Raw genomic sequence first — 26,460 nt, 5'->3', positions numbered from 1 at the left:
ATTTTCTACAAAAACATGTGGTCTAAGAATAACATTGGGAACATTGTTAGATGCGTCTGTAACTATGTGAGCGCACTTGGCGGTGCTGCGTCAGTCACGCTGGATAGTTAAGTATGGTTAAATGGGTGAGTCATGTCTCGCTAGGAGCAATGCGCCCTGTGCTATTCTGACACCAATGGTAAAGACGAGTGGTGCCTGGAGATGTCTCGCATATGAGACTGGCGTGAGTGCGCCTTGGGATTCGGCGACGTCGGTATAACGGTGACTGTGTACAGGGTGTTACAAAAATGTACGGACAAAGTTTCAGGAAACATTCCTCACCCACAAATAAAGAAAAGATGTTATGTGGACATGTGTCCGGAAACGCTTAATTTCCGTGTTAGAGCTCATATTAGTTTCGCCAGTATGTACTGTACTTCCTCGATTCACCGCCAGTTGACCCAATTGAAGGAAGGTAATGTTGACTTCGGTGCTTGTGTTGACATGCGACTCATTGCTCTACAGTACTAGCATCAAGCACATCAGTACGTAGCATCAACAGGTTAGTGTTCATCACGAACGTGGTTTTGCAGTCAGTGCAATGTTTACAAATGCGGAGTTGGCAGATGCCCATGTGATGTACGGATTAGCACGGGGCAATAGCCGTGGCGCGGTACGTTTGTATCGAGACAGATTTCCAGAACGAAGGTGTCCCGACAGGAAGACGTTCGAAGCAATTGATCGGCGTCTTAGGGAGCACGGAACATACCAGCCTATGACTCGCGACTGGGGAAGACCTAGAACGACGAGGACACCTGCAATGGACGAGGCAACTTTTCGTGCAGTTGACGATAACCCTAATGTCAGAGTCAGAGAAGTTGCTGCTGTACAAGGCAACGTTGACCACGTCACTGTACGGAGAGTGCTACGGGAGAACCAGTTGTTTCCGTACCATGTATAGCGTGTGCAGGCACTATCAGCAGCTGATTGGCCTCCACGGGTACACTTCTACGAATGGTCCGTCCGACAATGTGTCAATCCTCATTTCAGTGCATATGTTCTCTTTACGGATGAGGCTTCATTCCAACGTGATCAAATTGTAAATTTTCACAAGCGACATGTGTGGGCTGACGAGAATCCGCACGCAATTGTGCAGTCACGCCATCAACACAGATTTTCTGTGAACGTTTGGGCAGGCATTGTTGATGATGTCTCGATTGGGCCCCACGTTATCCACCTACGCTCAGGAGCACGTTATCATGATTTCATACGGGATACTCTACCTGTGCTGCTAGAACATGTGCCTTTACAAGTACGACAACATGTGGTTCATGCACGGTGGAGTTCCTGCACATTTCAGTCGAAGTATTCGTACGCTTCTCAACGACAGATTCGGTGACCGATGGATTGGTAGAGGCGGAGCAATTCCGTGGCCTCCACGCTCTCCTGACCTCAACCCTCTTGACTTTCATTTATAGGGGCATTTGAAAGCTGGTACCAAATGTAGAGACTCTTCGTGCTCGTATTGTGGACGGCTGTGATACAATACGCCATTCTCCAGGGCTACATCAGCGCATCAGGGATTCCGTGCGACGGAGGGTGGATGCATGTATCCTCGCTTACGGAGGACATTTAGAACATTTCCTGTAACAAAGTGTTTGAAGTCACGCTGGTACGTTCTGTTGCTGTGTGTTTCCATTCCATGATTAATGTGATTTGAAGAGAAGTAATAAAATGAGCTCTAAGATGGAAAGTAAGCGTTTCCGGACACATGTCCACATAACATATTTTCTTTCTTTGTGTGTGAGGAGTGTTTCCTGAAAGTTTGGCCGTACCTTTTTGCAACACCCTGTAGATCCAACTTTCACCTGCGTTCGGCGGCGGTGGCTCGGGGCTGTGACGGAGCGGGGTTCTGAACAGACATCTGTGTGTGCTTTGACAGCTGACGGCTGCATCAACCGCACGCGCGCGTTGACCAGCTTCTAGCATTCGCGCTCTGTAAATATGTCTTCGCTCCCGTCCGATCGCGTCGTCATCAGCGTCTAGGTGAACACGTATTGTGATAGGAATTTCTCTAGCGTCAAGTTTGAGAGGGGACGTATCCGCCCCATGCCTGTGGGCAGCTGTGTGTGGTTTGACAGCTGACAGATGTGTCACTTGGTTGGGCTGCCTGTGTGCATTGGTTACATTATTTCACAAGCAAGTCTGTAGGCTGTGCTATGCGCTATCTGGACAGTTTACGAGTACCGAGCATGTCTACACATCACTGTGAAGCATTATTTAATAGCAGTTTGCAGGTCTGTACTGAAATTAGGACTTGTTTGCATGTCTGAGTACTGTGTATTGTGACCCCAAGTGTGTTTTGCCTCACTGGGATAAATATACTCCATCCCTAAATAAAATGTTCCAAAATAAATACAGTGCACTCCTTCCTTACTCTCCCCAGCAGCCAAGTGCAGCCTGAGTCATTTTCGCCCCATTTCCACCCCTACAGACCTCCATCTGGGATTAGTTCATAGGAGGGATGGCAGTATCTTCTGGCAGCAGTAGTGTGTTCTAGGTCAGTTGGACTCTAGATTTTGTGGTGGAGACATTGATTCCAAAATAATAACTTGTGTTCAGATCTGTTTTCCCGCCATTTCGCCCCACCATCTTGGATTGCGTCGTGCACTACGCACCTTAGCACACGTTAGTGGACGTTAGGGGGGTGTGGCGGTCGGTTGAGGATTGTGGTGGAGATTTTAACTATTTGATTCCAAGTCCAGGTGGGTGTGGCATTCGCGAAAATTGATTCCATGTCCTAGGTTCTACGAAGTTTACTCACATGACTAATGCAGTAGCCGATAGGAGTGCAGCATTCTAGGGGTGGAGGATGCTAGGTCATGAATGAACACTGCGCTCATAGTGGGAAAATGTGGAACTTTTCGTTTCGTCATTGAGTAGTGAAATTGTAAATTGAGTTATTGAATATGATTAAAATAGAAATGGAATTACGTACTTAGGTGATAATAGATGAGCGATGTTGGTGTCAGATGTGTTCAGTTAAATTCGTTAGCATATTTACAGAGGACTAAGTCTGGCGCAAGTATAAATGCCTAGGCTGGAGCTGTGACGTCAGGGGCCACTCGCCCACTGACGTGGTGCGTGTCCGGTTATAGCGCCCACGAGAGAGAGAGCAGACAATCTTGTGTCATCACGGTAGCGTCCTCTGGTGGCGACGATATGAAATAAGCCAGTTGGGCTCTGGAGCTCGTCGTGGATACACTGGGTGCAACTATCTTGAACAATGGCACTTGCGTCATGATCTGATGTCTTGGTGGCACTCTCTGGTGGCGACGATATCAACTAATCCAGTTAGAGTCCAGACCTAGTGGCGAACACATCTGCTTGAAATTGGTTAAATAATGAAGACAAGTGCTTTTTCACCGCCATTTTGTTTGCTTAGTAGAGATAAGGGTGGTGTTGGAATTCGAAAATTTTTCTGGGGGCGGTGGGGAGGTGTGTCACTTTTCCAACAAACTTCCCACCAAAATTCGCCATTTTGATTGACGTGACACCCGCCATCTTGCGAGATGTCATCGCCGCCATCTTGGATAACGGTACTTTGGACTGGTACGCAGGTTGTTCCAATACTCATACCAAGTTGAATGTTAAATGGTACTTGCGATTCCTAGTAGTGACTGGAGTCACAGTCAGATTCTGTGAAGTTGTTATTGTGATATCTGCGACCTCTCATTCACTGTGATTTGTAACAGATAGGCGATTTCTTGCTCACCCTTGAAGCATTCTGTGCTGAGAACTCCTCACGAGAGACTGCAAGGAAAGGCAGTCATTACCAGTGGAGCGAGTCGGCCGGATGTGAATAGTTGCGACGGCCTCGGTTCCGAGCCAACCGCCATCTTGGAAACGGTGATCAAGTTTAGTACTCCATTTTCCGCCGTTGTCGTTCTACTCGCAAGATGATGATAAGTTCTGTCAGTACCTACATTTAGCGGCGTTCTCAGTTATCGTTTGGCACACCATAGACTGGACGCTATTCAAGATGCCGATAACAAAAATTCTCCGTGGTTTCTCTCCTCGCACTCTCGCAGGGTTCAATAGCTAGACCAAGCTAATTCAAGCCTTTACCGTCGACGGTGTTTCTCTGTGTAGTATTCTTGACCTGCAGCAAGAAGAGACAGGAACTGCTTTTTTACACTACTGGCCATTAAAATTGCTACGCCACGAAGATGACGTGCTACAGACGCGAAATTTAACCGACAGGAAGAAGATGCTGTGATACGCAAATGATTAGCTTTTCAGAGCATTCACACAAGGTTGTCACCGGTGGCGACACCTACAACGTGCTGACTTGAGGAACGTTTCCAACCGATTTCTCATACACAAACAGCAGTTGACCGGCGTTGCCCGGTGAAACGTTGTTGTGATGCCTCGTTTAATGAGGAGAAATGCGTACCATCACGTTTCTGACTTTGATAAAGGTCGGATTGTAGCCTATCGCGATTGAGGTTTATCGTATCGCGACATTGCTGCTCGCGTTGGTCGATATCCAATGACTGTTAGCAAAATATGGAGTCGGTGGGTTCAGGAGGGTAATACGCAACGCCGTGCTGGATCCCAACAGCCTCGTATCACTAGCAGTCGAGATGGTAGGCATCTTACCCGCACGGCTGTAACGGATCGTGCAACCACGTCTCGATCCCTGAGTCAACAGATGGGGACGTTTGCAAGACAACAACCATGTGCACGAACAGTTCGACGACGTTCGCAGAAGCACGGACCATCAGCTCGGAGACCGTGGCTGCGGTTACCCTTGATGCTACATCACAGACAGGAGCGCCTGCGATGGTGTACTCGACGACGAACGTGGGTGCACGGATGGCAAAACGTCATTTTTTCGGATGAATCCAGGTTCTGTTTACAGCATCATGATGGTCGCATCCGTGTTTGGCGACATCGCGGTGAACGCACATTGGAAGCGTGTATTCGTAATCGCCATACTGGCGTATCACCTGGCTTGATGGTATGGGGTGCCATTGGTTACGCGTGTCGGTCACCTCTTGTTCTCATTGACGGCACTTTGAACAGTGGACGTTACATTTCAGATGTGTTACGACCCGTGGCTCTACCCTTCAATCGATCCCTGCGAAACCCTGCATTTCAGCAGGATAATGCACGACCGCATGTTGCAGGTCCTGTTCGGACCTTTCTGGATACAGAAAATGTTCGACTGCTGCCCTGGCCAGCACATTATCCAGATCTCTCACCAATTGAAAACGTTTGATCGATGGTGGCCGAGCAACTGGCTCGTCACAATACGCCAGTCACTACTCTTGGTGAAGTGTGGTATCGTGTTGAAGCTGCATGGGCAGCTGTACCTGTACACGCCATCCAAGCTCTGTTTGACTCAATGCCCAGGTGTATGAAGGCCGTTATTACGGCCAGAGGTGGTTGTTCTGGGTACTGATTTCTCAGGATCTATGCACCCAAGTTGCGTGAAAATGTAATCACATGTCAGTTCTAGTATAACATATTAGTCCAATTAATACCCGTTTATCATCTGCATTTCTTCTTGGTGTATATTTTTAATGGCCAGTAGTGTAATACGTCCCACGTAAATGAGGTACACACGGATCTCAGTGTGTGCCGATCCACTCGCACTTTCCCCAACAGGTGGAGGGCAGAGTCCGCACATGATGGCCTCCGCTGCTGCATGCAGTTAAAACCCGTCAGTGCCCATGTTTATTCTACTTCTGTAAACTGTCCGGAGGCTACTCGTAGATCCTCCAGAAGCTCAACTGTACCAAATGAAAGCTTCGTGTGAGTGTGAGTGCTCACGTACTGTGAAAGGATGGAATATTCTGCTCGCTTCGCAGAATGTCATCTTCATCTTTGTTATTTAGGTAGATCCAGCTGAGTAAAATGCTTTGTTGACAATACTCTAAGTAAATCCGTGTGTGGTTGAAACTTGCTCCAGAAAGAAAATACAAACACACAAATATAAAGGGACAATGGTGCTCAAAGACAGACATACCTACTACATAGACGGTGGAGGAATACACGGTGGAGCAACTTTACTCAGCGCACTTGCTCCTCTTGGAGTAACACACACTGCGTGTCTGCCTAAACTGTTGCCATTCTTAAGAGCTCAGCTCAGCCTTAATGTCATTTCATTTATGTAAAACATGTTATTGAATAAACACGAACATTCATTCACTTGCTGCATGAAGTATTACCATCGTGTATTCTCCAGGTGAGATTCTTACGCTTGCTACAATGAACACCGTACCGACAGACCACAACTCTTATCTTGTTAAGGGTGCAGTCTTACGCTTTTAAAATGAGTACTGTGACGGCAACATTGTAAACAGGGGACATAGTACTAAAATCAATGAAATTTAAATTCATATAAGAGGAAACTCACTCTTGCAGTATGAAGCTATGCTTGCTACAATGAACACAGGACCGTTACATTGAATCTTGTGTTGAATACACCACAAAATAAGCACTTAACACCAGCCATCGGTCCTTCAACAGACTTTCAGCTCCCAGGTTTCAAACAGTAATGTATTTTTTTTTTACGTATCTATTATTACTACTGGAGAAGTTCAATTTAAATACTTCACTCCAACTCAAAAAGACATAAATTTATTTGTTAATATGTCTAAAAAGGACATTTCATCAGAATCTTCTGACTATTCAGACGAAGACGGTACAAGACCAACGACACCAGCAAAAGATATAGACACAGGACGTAAGAGAAAAACTTCTGATACAGAAGAACAAGAAGAGGCAACTCCCCTTAAGAAAACAAAAATAACAACTTTAACAAGCGACAACAACGATACTGACGGACTAAGAATAGACATAATTGAAATTGTAAGTCTATTAGTTAAAATTATTAATTTATTGGCGAGTAGAAGACTTTGCCAATAACATAATGGTGATAGGACCAAACGTCAACATGATAACCACTATTGAACGGACATTTCGAGCTGGATATGTCTCTTTCTTGCGAGTGGTTGCTGTGTGTCTTATGAGAAGCACTGACCATTTTAATTAAATTTATGTTTTCTACTGTGTGACGGTAGTATACTATTGTCGTAAGTTAATTACGCAGTTTAACCCTCTTGATAAACTTTCTTACTTAAACAAAGATAGCTTCAATCTTAAATTTTTTTTTAAATTGCTGTATTTTAATACATTTTATTCATTTGTAGGTTTTATAATTAATGTACTACTAATACAACAACACACACTTTTTTTCGAATTATTCTTCGAACTGGCGATACTTGTGTTGACGAATAAATGTGTTCCCAACTTGAGACATTTTATTCTGTGTCAAATACTTCAGTTTACGAATAGGGCAGATGCCAACCGTTAACACAGTTGTCATTTGCCGAATGCTAAATGATCATTTCAGCAGTTCGAAATTCCCCCAGGGTCTTATTAATTCGCAGGGAAAGGAACAAAAAGACACCATCGTAGCACCGATTTGTGGCAGCATGCATCGATGTTCGACTATTATGGACGAAGACAATTGACTATGGTCTGATGGACCAGAGCTGCATGATGTAGCAACAATTGAAGGTGACTGGATAGCAGAAACTGATGAGAAGTCTAGCCCAAGCTAGGTCGTTTCTCGAGAAACCGAATTAAACCTTGAATAAGAGAAATCTGCAACTGAATTTTGGAAAAGCGGAAAGATAAGGAAAAGGTCGCTTTCACCTGTTCTTGTTGTTGTGGTCTTCAATCCTCAGACTGGTTTGATGCAGCTCTCCATGCTACTCTATCCTGTGCAAGCCTCTTCATCTCCCAGTACCTACTGCAGCCTACATCCTTCTGAATCTGCTTAGTGTATTCATCTCTTGGTCTCCCTCTACGATTTTTACCCTCCAGGCTGCCCTCCAGTACTAAACTGATGATCCCTTGATGCCTCAGAACATGTCCTACTAACCGATCCCTTCTTCTAGTCAAGGTGTGCCACAAACTCCTCTTTTCCCCAATTCTATTCAATACCTCCTCATTAGTTACGTGATCTACCCATCTAATCTTCAGCATTCTTCTCTAGCACCACATTTCGAAAGCTTCTACTTTCTTTTTCTTATTTATCGCCCATGTTTCACTTCCATACATGGCTACACTCCATACAAATACTTTCAGAAACGACTTCCTGACACTTAAATCAATACTCGATGTTAACAAATTTCTCTTCTTCAGAAACGCTTTCCTTGCCATTGCCAGACTACGTTTTATATCCTCTCTGCTTCGACCATCATCAGTTATTTTGCTCCCCGAAATGGCTAAACTCCTTTACTACTTTAAGTGTCTCATTTCCTAATCTAATTGCCTCAACATCACCTGACTTAATTCGACTACATTCCATTATCCTCGTTTTGCTTTTGTTGATGTTCATCATATACCCCCCTTTCAAGACACTGTCCATTCCGTTCAACTGCTCTTCCAAGTCCTTTGCTGTCTCTGACAGAACTACAATGTCGTCGGTGAACCACAAAGTTTTTATTTCTTCTCCATTGATTTTCATACCTACTCCGAACTTTTCTTTTGTTTCCTTTACTGCTTGCTCAATATACAGATTGAATAGCATCGGGGAGAGGCTACAACCCTGACTCACCCCCTTCCCAGCCACTGCTTCCCTTTCATGTATCTCGACTCTTATAACTGCCATCTAAATTCTGTACAAATTGTAAATAGCCTTTCACTCCCTGTATTTTATCCCTGCCTCCCTCAGAATTTGTAAGAGAGTATTCCAGTCAACATTGTCAAAAGCTTTCTCTAAGTCTGCAAATGCTTGAAACGTAGGTTTGCCTTTCCTTAATCTAGCTTCTAAGATAAGTCATAAGGTCAGTATTGCCACATGTGTTCCAACATTTCTACGGAATCCAAACTGATCTTCACCGAGGTCGGCTTCTACCAGTTTTTTCCATTCGTCAGTAAGGAATTCGCGTTAGTATTTTGCAGCTGTGACTTATTAAACTGATAGTTCGGTAATTTTCACATCTGTCAACACCTGCTTTCTTTGGGATTGGTATTATTATATTCTTCTTGAAGTCTGAGGGAATTTCGCCTGTCTCATACATCTTGCTCACCAGATGGTAGAGTTTTGTCATGACTGGCTCTCCCAAGGCTGTCAGTAGTTCTAATGTCTACTCCCGGGGCCTTGTTTCGACTCAGGTCTCTCAGCGTTCTGTCAAACTCTTCACGCAGTATCGTATCTCCCATTTCATCTTCATCTACATACTCTTCAATTTCCGTTATATTGTCCTCAAGTACAACGCCCCTGTATAGACCCTCTATATATTCCTTCCACCTTTCTGCTTTCCCTCCTTTGCTTAGAACTGGGTTGCCATCAAAGCTCTTGATATTCATGCAAGTGGTTCTCCTTTCTCCAAAGGTCTCTCTAATTTTCCTGTAGGCAATATCTATCTTACCCCTAGTGAGATAAGCCTCTACATCCCTACATTTGTCCTCTAGCCATCCCTGCTTAGCCATTTTGCACTTCCTGTCGATCTCATTTTTGAGACGTTTGTATTCCTTTTTGCCTGCTTCATTTACTGCATTTTTATATTTTCTCCCTTCATCAATTAAATTCAGTATCTCTTCTGTTACCCGAGCATTTTTACTTGCCCTCGTCTTTTTACTTACTTGATCCTCTGCTACCTTCACTATTTCATTCCTCAAAGCTACCCATTCTTCTTCTACTGTATTTCTTTCCCTCATTCCTGCCATTTGTTCCCTTACGATCTCCCTGAAACTCTCTACAACCTCTGGTTCTTTCAGTTTATCCAGGTCCCATCTCCTTAAATTCCCACCTTTTTGCAGTTTCTTCAGTTTTAATCTACAGTTCATAACCAACAGATTGTGGTCAGAGTCCACATCTGCCCCTGGAAATGTCTTACAATTTAAAATCTGGTTACTAAATCTCTGTCTTACCATTACATAATCTATCTGAAACCTTTTAGTATCTCCAGGGTTCTTCCATATATACAACCTTCTTTCATGATTCTTGAACCAAGTATTAGCTATGATTAAGTTATGGTCTGTGCAAAATTCTACCAGGCGGCTTCCTCTTTCATTTCGTTGCCCCAATCCATATTCACCTACTATATTTCCTTCTCTTCCTTTTCCTACTGTCGAATTCCAGTCACCCATGACTATTAACTTTTCATCTCCGTTCACTATCTGAATAATTTCTTTTACCTCATCATACATTTCATCTATTTCTTCATCATTTGCAGAGCTAGTTGGCATGTTAACTTGTATTACTGTAGTAGCCATGGGCTTCGTGTCTATCTTGGCCACAATAATGTGTTGACTATGCTGTTTTTAGTAGCTTACCCACACTCCTATTTTATTATTCATTATTAAACGTACTCCTGCATTACCCCTATTTGATTTTGTATTTATAACCCTGTATTCACCTGACCGAAAGACTTGTTCCTCCTGCCACCGAACTTCACTAATTCCCACTACATCTAACTTGAACCCATCCATTTCCCTTTTTAAATTTTCTATCCTACCTGCCCGATTAAGGGATCTGACATTCCACGCTCTGATCCGTAGAATGCCAGGTTTCTTTCTCCTGATAACGACGTCCTCTTGAGTAGTCCCCATCCGGAGATCCGAATGGGGGACTATTTTACCTCCGGAATATTTTACCCAAGAGGACGCTATCATCATTTAACCATACAGTAAAGCTGCATGCCCTCGGGAAAAATTACGGCTGTAGTATCCCCTTGCTTTCAGCCGTTCGCAGTACCAGCACAGCAAGGCCGTTTTGGTTAGTGTTACAAGGCCAGATCAGTAAATCATCCAGACTGTTGCCCTTGCAACTACTGAAAAGGCTGCTGCCCCTCTTCAGGAACCACACGTGTCTGGCCACTCAACAGATACCCCTCCGTTGTGGTTGTACCTATCGTATGGCTATCTGTATCGCTGAGGCACGCAAGCCTCCCCACCAACGGCAAGCTCCATGGTTCATGGGGGGGGGGGGTGCTTTCACCTATGAAGCATAAATATTGCAGTTGGTTCAGTGGTTCAGCTGTATCACTGTTCTTGACAACAGCTCAGTATGTGATCTGTTGAAAGTAATACACTGCTGGACTTTGCAAAAAGTACTATGGATCATCAACTGGTTGTCCACGACACTTACCTTCAAAAGTGGGCCTTGTGAATGAACTGGGATCTGAAGTCAATTTTAAGGCAAGCCCCAAATGGCTATCGAATTTTGTAAAGGCGCACGGAATTATATCACCGCAAAGAACAAAGTTTATAACAAGACACTATATAAATGATACAAAGATCTCAAATAGGTCATTTTACGATTTCTAGAGCAAGCTAAGGAGGACATCAGTTTTGGGGCCTGAAAATGTGTGCAACTCTGGTTAGAGCGAATTGGACCTGGAGTAGCACTCTGGACGTGTTTGTTCCAAATGGGTGCAAAGAAAACTGAATCTGCACTGCAGTCATTGTCATCAGTTATTCAGAGTTATAGTATTCAACCTGCAGTCTCCGCAGCTGGCGGATTGCTTAACCCATTTCTCATAGTTTTCAAGGGAACTAGAGCAGTTTGGACCGAGAATTCGAGAATCTATTTTTTAAGCCCCAAATGATCTTGGGGTAACATTGGACTGGTAAACTAACATCTGACGACATCACACGATATTTGAGAGACGTTTTCCTTCCCAGAGGAGGAGGAAAACTGTATTGTGGTTATATTCTTGGGTTATCAGTGTGAAAGAACTAATTTGGGCATCATTCTTGAGGACAAGGAACTTGTTCACCTTGTGGTCTCAAAAAGCTCAATGGTACAGGTACAGCTGTTGGTAGAATTTTATGAGAAGGTTTTCAGATCTAGTTCTATTAGATGATCATGATGTCAATATCCACTTGAGAAACAGTATAACCAAGCTGAAGTCATTAGTATATAATCAATTCCCTTTGCCGAGGTTTTCCAATGTATTCAAATATGCCTGGTACAAACAGGACATTTAGAAGATCGCCCACCACAATGTGAGAATCCTGCTTAATTTTGGTTTTTATTGTCATGTCTATCGTGTTTTATCGAAGAAATTTCGTTCATTCTGTGCATATGGTGTAAAAAAATATTTTTATGGGTTTCTTTACAGACTATCATTATTGTAATTATTTTATAATAATTAGTTATTGTTTTCAATTAATAAATTATATGTATGGAAACAGCAAAATAAAAAGACCACGAATGTGAAACATATGACAATTTAAAACATAAAAAAATATAAGTAAAATGAATAATTAGAATAATAATAAATAATCATATATTTTCATTAGATATTTTGAAAGAACTCTGACTACTTATTTTCAGAAAGTGTACTTCATATTTATGATTATACAGGTATATACGCTGAAAAGCCAAAGAAACTGGAATACCTGCCTATAGTTCAATTCTTCCATCTCGGCGGCTCGCGCATGCCCGCCCAGACGCGGGAGATTGCTGCGTTGCCAGTTGTCAACGACGCACGCGCCAAGAGAAGCAGCGCCATAGTACAGTACAGTTCGCAGACTTACATTTGATTTTTACACATCTTCTTGACTGATACCTTCCCCCCCCCCCCATAAATGACTTAATTTTGTTTCCATGTTCAACGCAGTTATTGTGCAGCATTAAATTTAGTAAACCAGTGCATGACATTTTGAAGAGTTTGCAGAGGTAAAAGTCCATAGCGTATACTTTCCATATGGTCGATTTTAGTTGCCACAATGTTGAGAATGAAATGTGGACAAGATACCTAAATTTCATATAAAATTTACTGTATAACAATATCTCATTTAATTTAAGGGCCAGATAGGTGTCGCATGTAATATTGAGAAATGTTCCATCTTTCGGGAATGTAATAAAAGTTTTATTTACGTCGGGCGCGTTGGCTTTATTTTAAAACACATCAATCAATCAAAAGGAAGTAGACAAAATACATTAAACAAAACTGTTGGACATCCAATGATACCAAATCCGACGAATTTGAGGTCAAATTTGTTATAATTTGATGTCCCCTCCCGAGAGGAACTAATTTTCATTAGGATTTCTTTTGGCTGTGTGTGTCGTTTTCAAGAGATTAGAATGTCCGCAGTTAAAATGAACACCCTTTATAACATAAACAGCGACTGTATTAAAACTTTTATTTATACCAGAGTCATTCCGCTTTTTTCTAAAAAACAAAGTTGGCAAAATACACAAAACTGAATTGTGGACGTAATAAAACATAGAAACTAAAATATATTGTCAGTGAGGTGCAGTCCGCACACAATTCGTGTTTGTCACAACGGACAGCAAATACTTGCCAAAACATAGATCAGTCGACGAAAACATTGAATATGATGTTGCCAAAGCAGGGAAGCAAATAGTTGCGTCAGACAATCAAGTAGCTCGCCAACGAACAAGCCGAAATTCTGCTCTAAATAATACTTTTAATACTGTCGCAAAAGAATATATCTTAATATGAATATTAAGACAGCGACTGCGGAAGAGATAATATACAAACAAAGCAGATAACATGAATATTGTAGGTGTGCCTTTTCATTGTTTTTAATTGCTATGAAAAGAAATATTGGAGGACAAAATTAGAAAAACCGAAAACTTATTATGATTATAATGAAAAGACAAAACACTAGAAATTTCAAAAAATCGCGTTCAAATGAATAAAATTCATGAAGTAAGACAGTTCGATATTGTTTTTAAATAAAGGAAATACTGGGTGCCGAAGGAGATTTGAACTCAGAACCTTTCCTTTAGCAGCTAAACACCTTAACCATTACGCTAACGCAGCTCGTCGTTCCATAGAACTCCCGGAGGTCTCTGAAATATCACGCAAAATACCCACACACACTGTCGGTATGACAATGAATTACTCATGTTTCGTCGAAGTACAATAGGAAATAAACAATTACCACTGTTCTTTATTGCGAAAAAGCAGTTAGTGAGAATGAATTTCCTTGCTATCGCCTGAATTAGGAAGCTTATTGCTTGTTTGGTTTAATTAATTAATAGAATATGAAGCAATTGGTATAAAGAATGCATTTTCCAAACTTTCTTTTATAGAAAGTCTGCTATCAAGATATTGCTTTTGTTCAACTACTTTATTTATGTCTGAACGTTTCTAAAACTGAAGACACTCGTCCGTGCTCTGCACTGCAGTCGAGCTCTGGCAACGTCGTTCTCTGTTCATTGGCTTACTGTGTTTTGTGACGTCAGATGCGCAGAACGAACCTAAACTCGGCCGCCGTCGTAAATGGCGCGCTCTATAATATCATGTAGGGTCCCGGCGAGAATGCAGAAGTGCTGCAACACGACGAGGAATGTCTGAAGTAATGCTAAAGGGAACCGACACCACGAATCCTGCAGGGCTGTCCATAAATCCGTGAGAGTAGGAGGGGTTGGAGATTTCTACTGAACAGCACGTTTCAATGTTCCCAAATACGCACAAGGGTTGCAGAATGTGGCACTTTTGTCATGTTGAACGTTTCTATTCAGGCGTCGTCGTCCCCATTCTTGCAGGATCTTTTTCCGGTCGCAGCGATGTCGGAGATTTGATGTATTACCGGATTCCTGATTTTCACGGTTCACTAGTGAAACGGTCGTACCGAAAATCCCGACTTGATGCTATCTCGGAGATGCTGTGTCCCACCGCTCGTGCGCCGACTACAACACCACGTTCAGACTCACTTAAATCTTGACACTGTAGCAGCAGTAGCCGATCTAACAACTGCGCCAGACACTTGTTGTCTTATATAGGCGTTGCCGTCAGCAGCGGCCTATCCTGCCTGTTTACATAGCCATCTCTGTATTTGGATACGCATGCCTATACCAGTTTCTTTGGCGCTTCGCTGTAATTATACAATTTTCGATAATATTAATTACATGTAAACTTTAATATTAAAGCTATTTTCGTATTTCATCGTTTCGAAGATATTCCCTCTAAACCTAAATGCCAAATTACCTTTTGGAAAGTTTTTAGCCCTTGAAAGTGAAATTGGGCGTTGTTGTTGTGGTCTTCAGTCCTGAGACTGGTTTGATGCAGCTCTCCATGCTACTGTATCCTGTGCAAGCTTCATCATCTCCCGGTACTTACTGCAGCCTACATCATTCTAAATCTGCTTAGTGTATTCATTTCTTGGTCTCCCCCTACGATTTTTACCCTCCACACTGCCCTCCAATGCTAAATTTGTGATCCCCTGATGCCTCAGAACATGTCCTAGCAACCTAATTTGCGTAAAGCAACCTAACTTATCACAATAATTGATTTACACTTGGGGTTATCCCTTTTACGTGCCAAAGCCAATACTAAAACACATGCACATACATGGATGGTGTAAGGGTTGAGTGTTGAAGTTATGCTTTTGTGAACACACATAGCTCAGTTACATTATTTCCCATGCCTATGCCTTATCTCCTGGATCCAAATTTTATCCCCAAATTTATGCACGAGAGGAATATTGTCCTGAAATTTGCGCAGATACATCCATCCCGGCCATTATCCTAGACTTCGCGCAGGTGTGTCCACCCTGAACAGTGTTCCTGAATGTAGCGCATGGAGAGTCCACCCTGAGCAATATTCACGTTGAATATCCACCATGAACAATATTCCATACATAACGTGGTCAGATCCTCCTTTGAGACACACAAAACGGTGTAGCTGAGTTATGTGTTTACGTCAGAATAGAGGCAACATGCTAACCTCACAGCTGTCCATTTATGTGCATTGGTTTTGTCAATTAGTGTTATGCATGTTGCCATTTGGAAGAGGTATAGTTTCTAAATAATCATTATGGCAGTTGTATGGTAAAAATATCGACCCAGACCTTGTAATGGGAGCAATGAGAGCATATCTACACTTGTTCATTTACATATAGAATGGATAAAATAAAAATCGAAAAAACTGCTGACATGTGTTAAAAAAATGTTAAAACACATTGTAAAATCCGGACACACCATGGTCATACAGGATAGCTGTATTTGTACATAGGAAATGGCTGAAATTTTTGTGACATTACTAGAACAAAATATCTTGAGATCTTTTTGTTACTGTCATCGAAAACTACAATCTCTTGCATACTCTCTTAGAAAGCTGCAAGTTTGTCCCAAGGAAGAAAACTATTCGACTCAAAGTACCATCTGCTCCCAAAATGACACACAGATCTGTGCTCAAGATATGTTGATAGAAAAAGAGAGAGAGAGAGAGAGAGAGAGAGAGAGAGAGAGAGGTGAAGAAGCGAAATTCCCATACTCCCATTAGTTCTGTGCGTGTGTGCGGAAACGTTAATGATACTTATTTGGATTCTGAATGGTGTGGTATTCTCCTCTGATAAATGTGAATTACGAATGATATACACATGGAATCGTAAAAAAAAATTGGGTGCAATGTAAAGCAGTACGATTTCAATAGCGATACACATGGACCGCATATTGACACTAATTATACATATGAAATAATGAGAAGCTTGCACAGGTAGCATATATTTTAAGTAAATGACTTACATTAACTCCTAGTACTATTTATCGGCGTTTACCGAAGTTTTTATACCATATACCTTGCACACACACACACACACACACACACACACACACACACACACACACACAGTGTAATATTATGAACACTTTTTTTAGAGGTTATGTCCGAAAGTGCTGCTATATGGAGACTTTACTCATAGGGTTTTTGCTACAGATGTGGATAATCGAGTAAGCTATGTTTCACACGGGAGACTAATGCAAAACATCGTCAGTGTGTCTATAGTTTCGATTATTTACCGGTAATGTGTATTTTATCATATTTTTAAGATGCACGCCAGAGACTAGTAACGTCTTGATACAACTACACACCTCTATCTTCACTTACCGCATGCACAACTGTAGGCAGGGCTGCCTGGTGCTTCTGCATGTTCTGGAAGGCTCTCATGAGCCCTGCGCAGGTGGAATAAAAACTTTTCTCATCGCCTTTTGTTATGGTGCACAGCATGATAATTACCAGACTCTGCATGAGCACCTGCAAAAGACATGTTACTACAATATGTATGGTATTCTTTGAACACAGCTGACAGTGGAACCTAACACGTGGGTATTACTCCGCAGGTACTGGTCATGGTACACAGTAAGTCTTAAAGTGTTGGTAAACTCCTCTTCTCTTCGAACATTATGAACAGCACGTGCAACTGCACTGAAATGTAGTCCTGACGTAAGAACACTGGTGGAAGCTGTGTAACATAGTGCCAATAGTACCGCCTTTGCACAGCCACGAGTAGCTGCAATTCTGCCTAAAACCGTTTAACTTGAGATTACAATATTTAGGAAAGTATGCTAGATGGTACATAAACACCGATGCACGCCTGCTGACAGACATTTCCGAGAAATTGCGGAGAGTATGCCCTGACACACGCCATTTGTACCGCGCCTTCTATTTCGCCTTGCCAGGGCTTTCATGTGATGCATTTTTAAGAACACATGGCAGCACTGGACTATTGATCGATGTTGACGTGCTGCTCTCTTCAAATGCGTGATGTATGTGGAACTGCCGGCCGGAGTGGCCGAGCGGTTCTAGGCGCTACAGTCTGGAACCGCGCGACTGCTACGGTCGCTGGTTCGAATCCTGCCTCGGGCATGGCTCAGTTAGGTTTAAGAGTTCTAAGTCCTAGGGGACTGATGACCTCAGTAGTTAAGTCCCATAGTGCTCAGAGTCATCTGAAGCATCATCTGTATGTGGAACTTTGCCAGTGTACGCACAGGTATACTGGGGCGAATAACCTGCAGATGAGTTAAGAGTAGAAGCCATCTTATAACCTAAGTTACATCTTTTATCTGCATGCACAACCTCTATGGGTATGCCATTCAACAAAGTCTACTATTTGGTGGGTTCTCCTGGATACCCTATGAGGAAATCTCTCTATTCAAGAAAAAGGTTAACAGTGTCATTGTGGATAATGGTGAGATATATATTCTGAAGCTAAAAATGGCATACACCGAAATCTGCATGACGCTCACGTTGACTTGTCACTGTGTTCATAGTGTCCACAGCACCGAGTGTTTCCATACCAAAGCTGTTGTCAGAGATGGGAAACAAGCGGTGATATTCTGCACTACACGAACGTCCATATTATGTTGGGGATGGAACTTGATAGTATCATCTGCATCGTTGTTGACATAAATACCAAACAAGGGCTCCCATTAATTTTTATATTCAGAGCTCGCATTAAGTGCCCATCCTATCCGAGTTCGAGTAATAAACTAAAACTAAAGTCCATCTGAAGACGCCTCGCAAGGCCCGGTGGTACCAACCGACCGCCATGTCGTCCTCAGAAAATAGGCATCACTGGATGCAGATATGGAGGGGAATGTGGTCAGCACACCGATCGATCGACCATTGTCAGTTTTCGTGGTTGCAACCGCTACTTTTCAGTCAGGTAGACCCTCACTTGGCCTTACAAGGGCTGAGTGCATCACACTTTCCAACAGCACTCGAAAGACTTGGACAGTCACCCATTCAAGTGGCAGCATTTCTTCAGTGATCTGATAGGAACTGGTTTTACCACTGTGGCGAGACTCTTGGCGACAAACGATGGCCACGAATTTCCCAGCCCTGTGAAAATGTTACAGATTAATTCTGCCTTATTTGTATGGAGTGTAGCCATGTATGGAAGTGAAACATGGACAATAAATAGTTTGGACAAGAAGCTTTCGAAATGTGGTGCTACAGAAGAATGTTGAAGATTAGGTGGGTAGATCACGTAACTAATGAGGAGGTACTGAATAGAATTGGGGAGAAGAGAAGTCTGTGGCACAACTTGACTAGAAGAAGGGATCGGTTGGTAGGACATGTCCTGAGGCATCAAGGGATCACAAATTTTGCATTGGAGGGCAATGTGCAAGGTAAAAATCGTAGAGGGAGACCAAGAGATGAATACACTCAGCAGGTTCAGAAGGATGTAGGTTGCAGTAGGTACTGGGAGATGAAGGAGCTTGCACAGGATAGATAAGCATGGAGAGCTGCATCTAACCAGTCTCAGGACTGAAGACCACAACAACAATACAGCGAATATTCGTTTAGTTAGCCTTACAGCTAAAATTACCGTTTACCATACATCTACTATGTAAGTGGATATTAAAAACTATTTCCTCCTGCAGAGATTTCAAACATAACAACAAAGAAAATTTTCATACCACTATGAGAGTGCCGTAGCAGCGGTGATTATATCGTGAAATGTCATCTGATTATCGTCGCAGTTAGCCTGGCAGTAAATTATGTGTCTGCAAACCGAATCATATCTAGGGCTGTTAGTTTCTTTCGTATTTATTACAAAGTCTCTTTCCAAATATTTTCTTTAAAATAAAATTACTGAAAACGTATCTCGCAGCAATCTTTAATTTTATCCTTCATTTTCTTTAGAAGACGAATAGATCACATCGTTCTGTTTCCTTTCACTAAATATGGGCATTTCAGGCATTGTACAATAACGAAGTGAAAACGCAAGATTTCAGGTATAAATAAAATAAATCGTTTTATTTTACGTTTCACTTACAGCACCTGGACTTGCGAAGTATCTATAACACGACCATTACTATCTACTTGGCCTGGATGAAACAAGAGAATAAAATAAAACAAAGATCACTACCCGTTATCGCCAATCACTCACTACAGCAAAGATAATATTTCACCACTTGATCTGTTATCTTCCAATCTAAACCGCCTCCCACCCTACTTTAGACGACACTTAGATGGTTCCGTAAGGCAGCCAATTAAGCCGTGGAAGTGTTGTTCATGTTCTGATACTACACTTGCTTAAAATCGTTCATCACTAACGATCAGTTATTTTCACACCTCTTTCGTCATACATTACCGCCTCAACAGTTAACTATTCTTGATACCCCCTTTCTTAATGACCACTATCAAATGGTTCAAATGGCGCTGAGGACTATGGGATTTAACATCTGAGGTCATCAGTCCCCCAGAACTTAGAACTACTTAAACCTAACTAACCTGAGGACATCACACACATCCATGACCGAGGCAGGATTCGAACCTGCGACCGTAGCGGTCACGCAGTTCCAGACTGAAGCGACTAGAACCGCTCGGCCACACAGTCCGGCGACCACTATCAAATAATTCACTACAGTCCATAATAAACTACCAAAACTTCCGTAGTTAGGAATTCTAATGAAACTCTGCAAGGAATTCAGAGAGTCGTCGGATAACCTAACCAGCTGCTCAGCGGCATATGGAAATTCTCAATACTACGTCCGAAAACTGCAGACAAACTCTCAAAACACTCAGCATTAGTCCTGCCCATCGACTACTGAAACCAGTTCCATGCAAAATCGACAGCGCTTTCATTGTGCCTTAGCAATACTCACATTGCTATTGCACAATATATTAACTACTGCAGCTAGTGGCCAGGCGCAAGTTTTGTACTCTCTAACTGGCGCCACGATCTAATTTAAGCTTCTACTTATGCAAACAGTCGGTGTCACCAACAGTTTACCGTTGGCTCCATACATTCATGTCAACAAAGTGAAAAAATTCCAGTTGCAAACCATACATCACACGATGTCAATGTATGAGTGTCCTTCTGCTCGCTATGTTTATAAATGTGACATTACCGAAATTTTTTGACTATCGCGCGCTGCTGGCGCGATTTTCTCTGCTGTCATGTCAAGGGAAATGGCAACAATGGTCGCCATGCAGACAAGTCAGCAGTTAGCCAGGCATCATCATCATTGCAATGTATGTGGGTACTTTTCTTGGTGCAAACCAGACTGTTTCATGATTAGAGGTATGTAACTGAAAGACCTGAGTCGAAACAAGGACCCGCGAGTAGACAACATTCCATTAGAACTTCTGACGCCCTTGGGAGAGCCAGTCCTGACAAAACTCTACCCTCTGGTGAGCAACATGTATGAGACAGGCGAAATACCCTCCAAGAACAATATAATAATTCAAATCCCAAAGAAAGCAAGTGTTGACAGATGTGAAAATTACCGAACAATCAGTTTAATAAGTCATGGATGCAAAATACTAACGCGAATTCTTTGCAGACGAATGGAAAAACGGGTAGAAGCCGACCTCAGGAAAGATCAGTTTGGATCCCATAGAAATGTTGGAACACGTGAGGCAATACTGACCTTATCACTTATCTTAGAAGCTAGATTAAGGAAAGGCAAACCTACGTTTGTACAGAAACCAGATGGCAGTTATAAGAGTGGACAGGCATGAAAGGGAAGCAGTGGTTGGGAAGGGAGTGAGACAGGGTTGTAACCTGTCCCCGATGTTATTCAATCTTTATATTGAGCAAGCAGTAAAGGAAACCAAAGACAAATTTGGAGTAGGTATTAAAATCCATGGAGAAGAAATAAAAACTCTGAGGTTTGCCGATGAGATTGTAATTCTGTCAGAGACAGCAAAGGACTTGAAAGAGCAGTTGAACGGAATGGACAGTGTCTTGAAAGGAGGATATAAGATGAACATCAACAAAAGCAAAACGAGGATAATGGAAGGTAGTCGAATTAAGTCGGGTGATGCTGAGGGCATTACATTAGGAAATGAGACACTTAAAGTAGTAAAGGAGTTTTGCTATTTGGGGAGCAAAATAACTGATGATGCTCGAAGTAGAGAGGATATAAAATGTAGACTGGCAATGGCAAGGAAAGCGTTTCTGAAGAAGAGAAATTTGTTAACATCTAGTATAGATTTAAGTGTCAGGAAGTCGTTTCTGAAAGTATTTGTATGGAGCGTAGCCATGTATGGAAGTGAAACATGGACGATAAATAGTTTGGACAAGAAGAGAGTAGAAGCTTTCGAAATGTGGTGCTACAGAAGAATGCTGAAGATTAGATGGGTAGATCACATAACTAATGAGGAAGTATTGAATAGGATTGGGGAGAAGAGAAGTTTGTGGCACAACTTGACTAGAAGAAGGGACCGGTTGGTAGGACATGTTCTGAGGCATCAAGGGATCACCAATTTCGTATTGGAGTGCTGCGTGGAGGGTAAAAATCGTAGAGGGAGGCCAAGAGATGAATACACTAAACACATTCAGGACGATGTAGGCTGCAGTAGGTACTGGGAGATGAAGAAGCTTGCACAGGATAGAGTAGCATAGAGAGCTGCATCAGACCAGTCTCTTGACTGAAGACCACAACAACAGCAACGTGGTTTGGAATCCTACATTACCCAGAAATCAGTTCGTCCGTCCTCTAGGGCGCTAGTCACATGGGACAGTTCAGATGTGGCATGGCAATGAGTATGGCCCGTCTCATCCCATTGATTTCATTCACGTAAGTGTCATGGATTGCCACCCAACACAGGCAGGAGTATCAAGGACTGACAAATTTCACTCCCAGTAGGTCACAGTAGACATGAAGAGCGTTCTGGCATGCTTTTCTAGTGTATTGACATCACTGATGACATCATCTATGAGTCATGGGTCTTCCCCACCCCCTACCCATACCCCAACCCCCACCTCCACCAGCAAAACCACCCTCATCCACAGCACCACACCCATGCCCACGCCCACGCCCACCCCACTCCCATTGTCACACCTACGCCCATTGCCTCCCCTCCACTGCTTCCTTCTGACAAAGACCAACTGCATTACGTATAAAACTGCAGGAGTTCAAGTTTAGGAGGGAAATTCAAAATTTTGGTGGGAAATTCAACTAGTGTGTTTCTTATGGATTTAGTGCTATTATCCTAACAAGGGAACCTCCCCATCGCACCCCCCTCAGATTTAATTATACGTTGGCACAGTGGATAGGCCTTGAAAAACTGAACACAGATTAATCGAGGAAACAGGAAGAAGTTGTGTGGAAATATGAAAAAAAAAAAAAATCAAAATATACAAACTGAGTAGTCCATGTGGAAGATAGGCAACGTGTGAGCTCAGGAGCGCCGTGGTCCCGTGGTTAGCGTGAGCAGCTGCGGAACCAGAGGTCCTTGCTTCGAGTCTTCCCTCTAGTGGAAAGTTTAATTTTTTATTTTCGGACAATTATTATCTGTCCATCCGACCGTCCGATGCGAGGTAACTGCACCCTAGTATGGGGACGCTACACCTAAACAAACATCGGAAGGTAGAAGAATCTTTTTACCCATTCGCCAAGTGTAGAAGTTAGGTGGGTCGACAACATATTCATGTCATGTGACGCACATGCCGTCACCAGTGTCGTATAGAATATATCAGACGTGTTTTCCTGTAGAGGAATCGTTTGACCTATGACCTTGCGGTCAAATGTTTTCGGTGCCCATAGGAGAGGCACGTCCTTTCGTCTACTAATCGCACGGTTTTGCGGTGCGGTCACAAAACACAGACACTAAACTTAACACAATGAGCATTGACGTCAATGAACGAACGGACAGATCATAAGTTTGCGAAAATAAAGAAAGTAAACTTTTCACTCGAGGGAAGACTCGAACCAAGGACCTCTCGTTCCGCAGCTGCTCACGCTAACCACGGGACCACGGCGCTCCTGAGCTCACACTATCCTTGACGTTGCCAATCTTGCACATGGACTACTCAGTTTGTATATTTTGCTTATTTTTTCATAGTTCCACACAACTTTTTCCTGTTTTCTCGACTGATCTGTGTCCAGTTTTTCGAGGCCTATCCACTGTGCCAACTTATAACTAAATCTGAAACGGGTGCGATGGGGAGGTTCCCTTGTAAGAATAAATTGGAAGGAAATGAAAAATTGTGCATCGTCAAGCTGGCTGACTTGGTACATGGGCAGCAGCCTAACTATGACATCAGAATTCAAGATGCCCGACTTTGAATACACGATGGCGACTAGGGCACAATAAAGCAGTTCTATGGCATCAAGATCCAGTTCAGACCTGTTGCGCTATTGGTAAAAGTATGGATTTCTGCCGCACTGACCCAGACTTGAGATGATGCATCAATATGCCGACTGCCTCGGCATACTGGCTCCTTCACGTCACAATGCAGGTAAGACCTATCAGGCTATTTGCAACCCTGTGGAATTGTGTCATACTGGTCCACAGCTGGATGATCTCAAAGGTCCTGCTCAGACATGTTTCAGACGTGTTGGCTTATTTATAACAGTGTAAAGTTACATCGTACTGGAGCTGACTTGAACAATGGAAAATCCAGACTGGAAAGTAACAATATTGTGAAACGGATAGTTGCTACTCAACATACAGCAGATATGCTGAGACGCAGATAGGCACAATAAAACGACTGTCACAAAATAAGCTTATGGCCAACAAGGCCTTTGTCAAAAATAGATACACTCACTCACGCAATCGCAACTCGCACACACATGACCACAGTCTCCGGCAGCTGAGCCACAATGAAGTAGCTGTCTGCAGCTATAAGGCACACTATGCTTGTGGCTGAACCCTATGTCACTGTACCAGTAACTGTTGTTGTTGTCGTCTTCAGTCCTGAGACTGGTTTGATGCAGCTCTCCATGCTACTCTATCCTCTGCAAGCTTCTTCATCTCCCAGTACTTACAACAACCTACATCCTGCTGAATCTGCTTAATGTATTCATCTCTTTGTCTCCCTATACGATTTTTACCCTCCAATGCTAAACTTGTGATCCCTTGATGCCTCAGAACATGTCCTACCAACTGGTCCCTTCTTCTAGTCAAGTTGTGCCACAAACTCCTCTTTTCCACTATTCAATTCAATACCTCCTCATAAGTTACGTAATCTACCCATCTAATCTTCAGCATTCTTCTGTAGCACCACATTTCGAAAGCTTCTATTCTCTTCCTGTCCAAACTATTTATCGTCCACGTCTCACTTCCATACATGGCCACACTCCATACAAATACTTTCAGAAACGACTTCCTGACACTTAAATCAATACTCGATGTTAACAAATTCCTCTTCTTCAGAAACGCTTTCCTTGCCACTGCCAGTCTACATTTTATATCCTCTCTACTTCGACCATCATCAGTTATTTTGCTCCCCAAATAGCAAAACTACTTTACTACTTTAAGTGTCTCATTTCTTAATGTAATTCCCTCAGCATCAACATAATTAATTCGACTACATTCCATTATCCTCGTTTTGCTTTTGTTGATGTTCATCTTATATCCTCCTTTCAAGACACTGTCCGTTCCGTTCAACTGCTCTTCCAAGTCCTTTGCTGTCTCTGACAGAATTACAATGTCATCGGCGCCCCTCAAAGCTTTTATTTCTTCTCCATGGATTTTAATACCTACCCCCGAATTTTTCTTTTGTTTCCTTTACTACTTGCTCAATATACAGATAGAATAACATCGGGGAGAGGCTACAACCCCGTCTCACTCCCTTCCCAACCACTGCTTCCCTTTCATGCCCCTCAACTGACAACTGGTTTCTGTACAAATTGTAAATAGCCTTTCGCTCCCTGTATTTTACCCCTGCCACCTTCAGAATTTGAAATAGAGTATTCCAGTCAACATTGTCAAAACTTTCTCTAGGTCTACAATTGCTAGAAATGTAGGTTTTCCTTTTCTTAATCTTTCTTCTAAGATAACTAGTAAGGTTAGTATTGCCTCACGTGTTCCAACATTTCTACGGAATCCAAACTGATCTTCCCCGAGGTCGAATTCTACCAGTTTTTCCATTCGTCTATAAAGAATTCGCGTTAGTATTTTTGCAGCTGTGACTTATTAAACTGTAGTTCGGTAATTTTCACATCTGTCAACACCTGCTTTCTTTGGGATTGGAATTATTACATTCTTCTTGAAGTCTGAGGGTATTTCACCTGTCTCATACATCTTGCTCACCAGATGGTAGAGTTTTGTTAGGACTGGCTCTCCCAAGGCCGTCAGTAGTTCTAATGGAATGTTGTCTACTCTCGGAGCCTTGTTTCGACTCAGGTCTTTCAGCGTTCTGTCAAACTCTTCACGCTGTATCGTATCTCCCATTTCATCTTCATCTACATCCTCTTCCATTTCCATAATATTGTCCTCAAGTACATCACCCTTGTATAGACCCTCTATATACTCCTTCCACCTTTCTGCTATCCCTTCTTTGCTTAGAACTGGGTTTCCATCTACGGTCTTGATATTCATACAAGTGGTTCTCTTTAATTTTCCTGTAGGCAGTATCTATCTTACTCCTAGTGAGATAAGCCTCTACATCCCTACATTTGTCCTCTAGCCATCCCTGCTTAGCCATCCCTGCACTTCCTGTCGATCTAATTTTTGAGAGGTTTGTTTTCCTTTTTGCCTGCTTCATTTACTGCATTTTTATATTATCTCCTTTCATCAATTGAATTCAATATTTCTTCTGTTACCCAAGGATTTCTACCAGCCCTCGTCTTTTTACCTACGTGATCGTCTGCTGCCTTCACTACTTCATCCCTCAGAGCTACCCATTCTTCTTCTACTGTATTTCTTTCCCCCATTCCTGTCATTTGTTCTCTTATGCTCTCCCTGAAACTCTCTACAAACTCTAGTTTAGTCAGTTTATCAAGGTCTCATTAAA

The 26,460-nt window shown here is 42.5% G+C and overlaps 1 protein-coding gene across 4 annotated transcripts in view; it reads right to left on the bottom strand.

The window, feature by feature from the left end:
- The window catches only part of LOC126213045 (poly [ADP-ribose] polymerase tankyrase-1-like), a 149,387-nt gene that overhangs the window by 60,707 nt on the left and 62,220 nt on the right, over window positions 1-26,460 (bottom strand). For 2 of the 4 annotated variants that reach the window (XM_049940618.1, XM_049940617.1), the window contains exon 4: window positions 16,872-17,018. The exons of the other annotated variants lie outside the window; for them this stretch is intronic. In XM_049940618.1, the coding sequence (XP_049796575.1) occupies window positions 16,872-17,018 (147 nt within the window). The remainder of the gene's footprint in view (window positions 1-16,871; window positions 17,019-26,460) is intronic. 4 annotated transcript variants of the gene reach the window in all.

This window comes from Schistocerca nitens, chromosome 11 (genome assembly GCF_023898315.1).
Source record: "Schistocerca nitens isolate TAMUIC-IGC-003100 chromosome 11, iqSchNite1.1, whole genome shotgun sequence".
Lineage (NCBI taxonomy): Eukaryota > Metazoa > Arthropoda > Insecta > Orthoptera > Acrididae > Schistocerca > Schistocerca nitens.
This window is presented reverse-complemented; position numbering and strand designations above follow the sequence as displayed.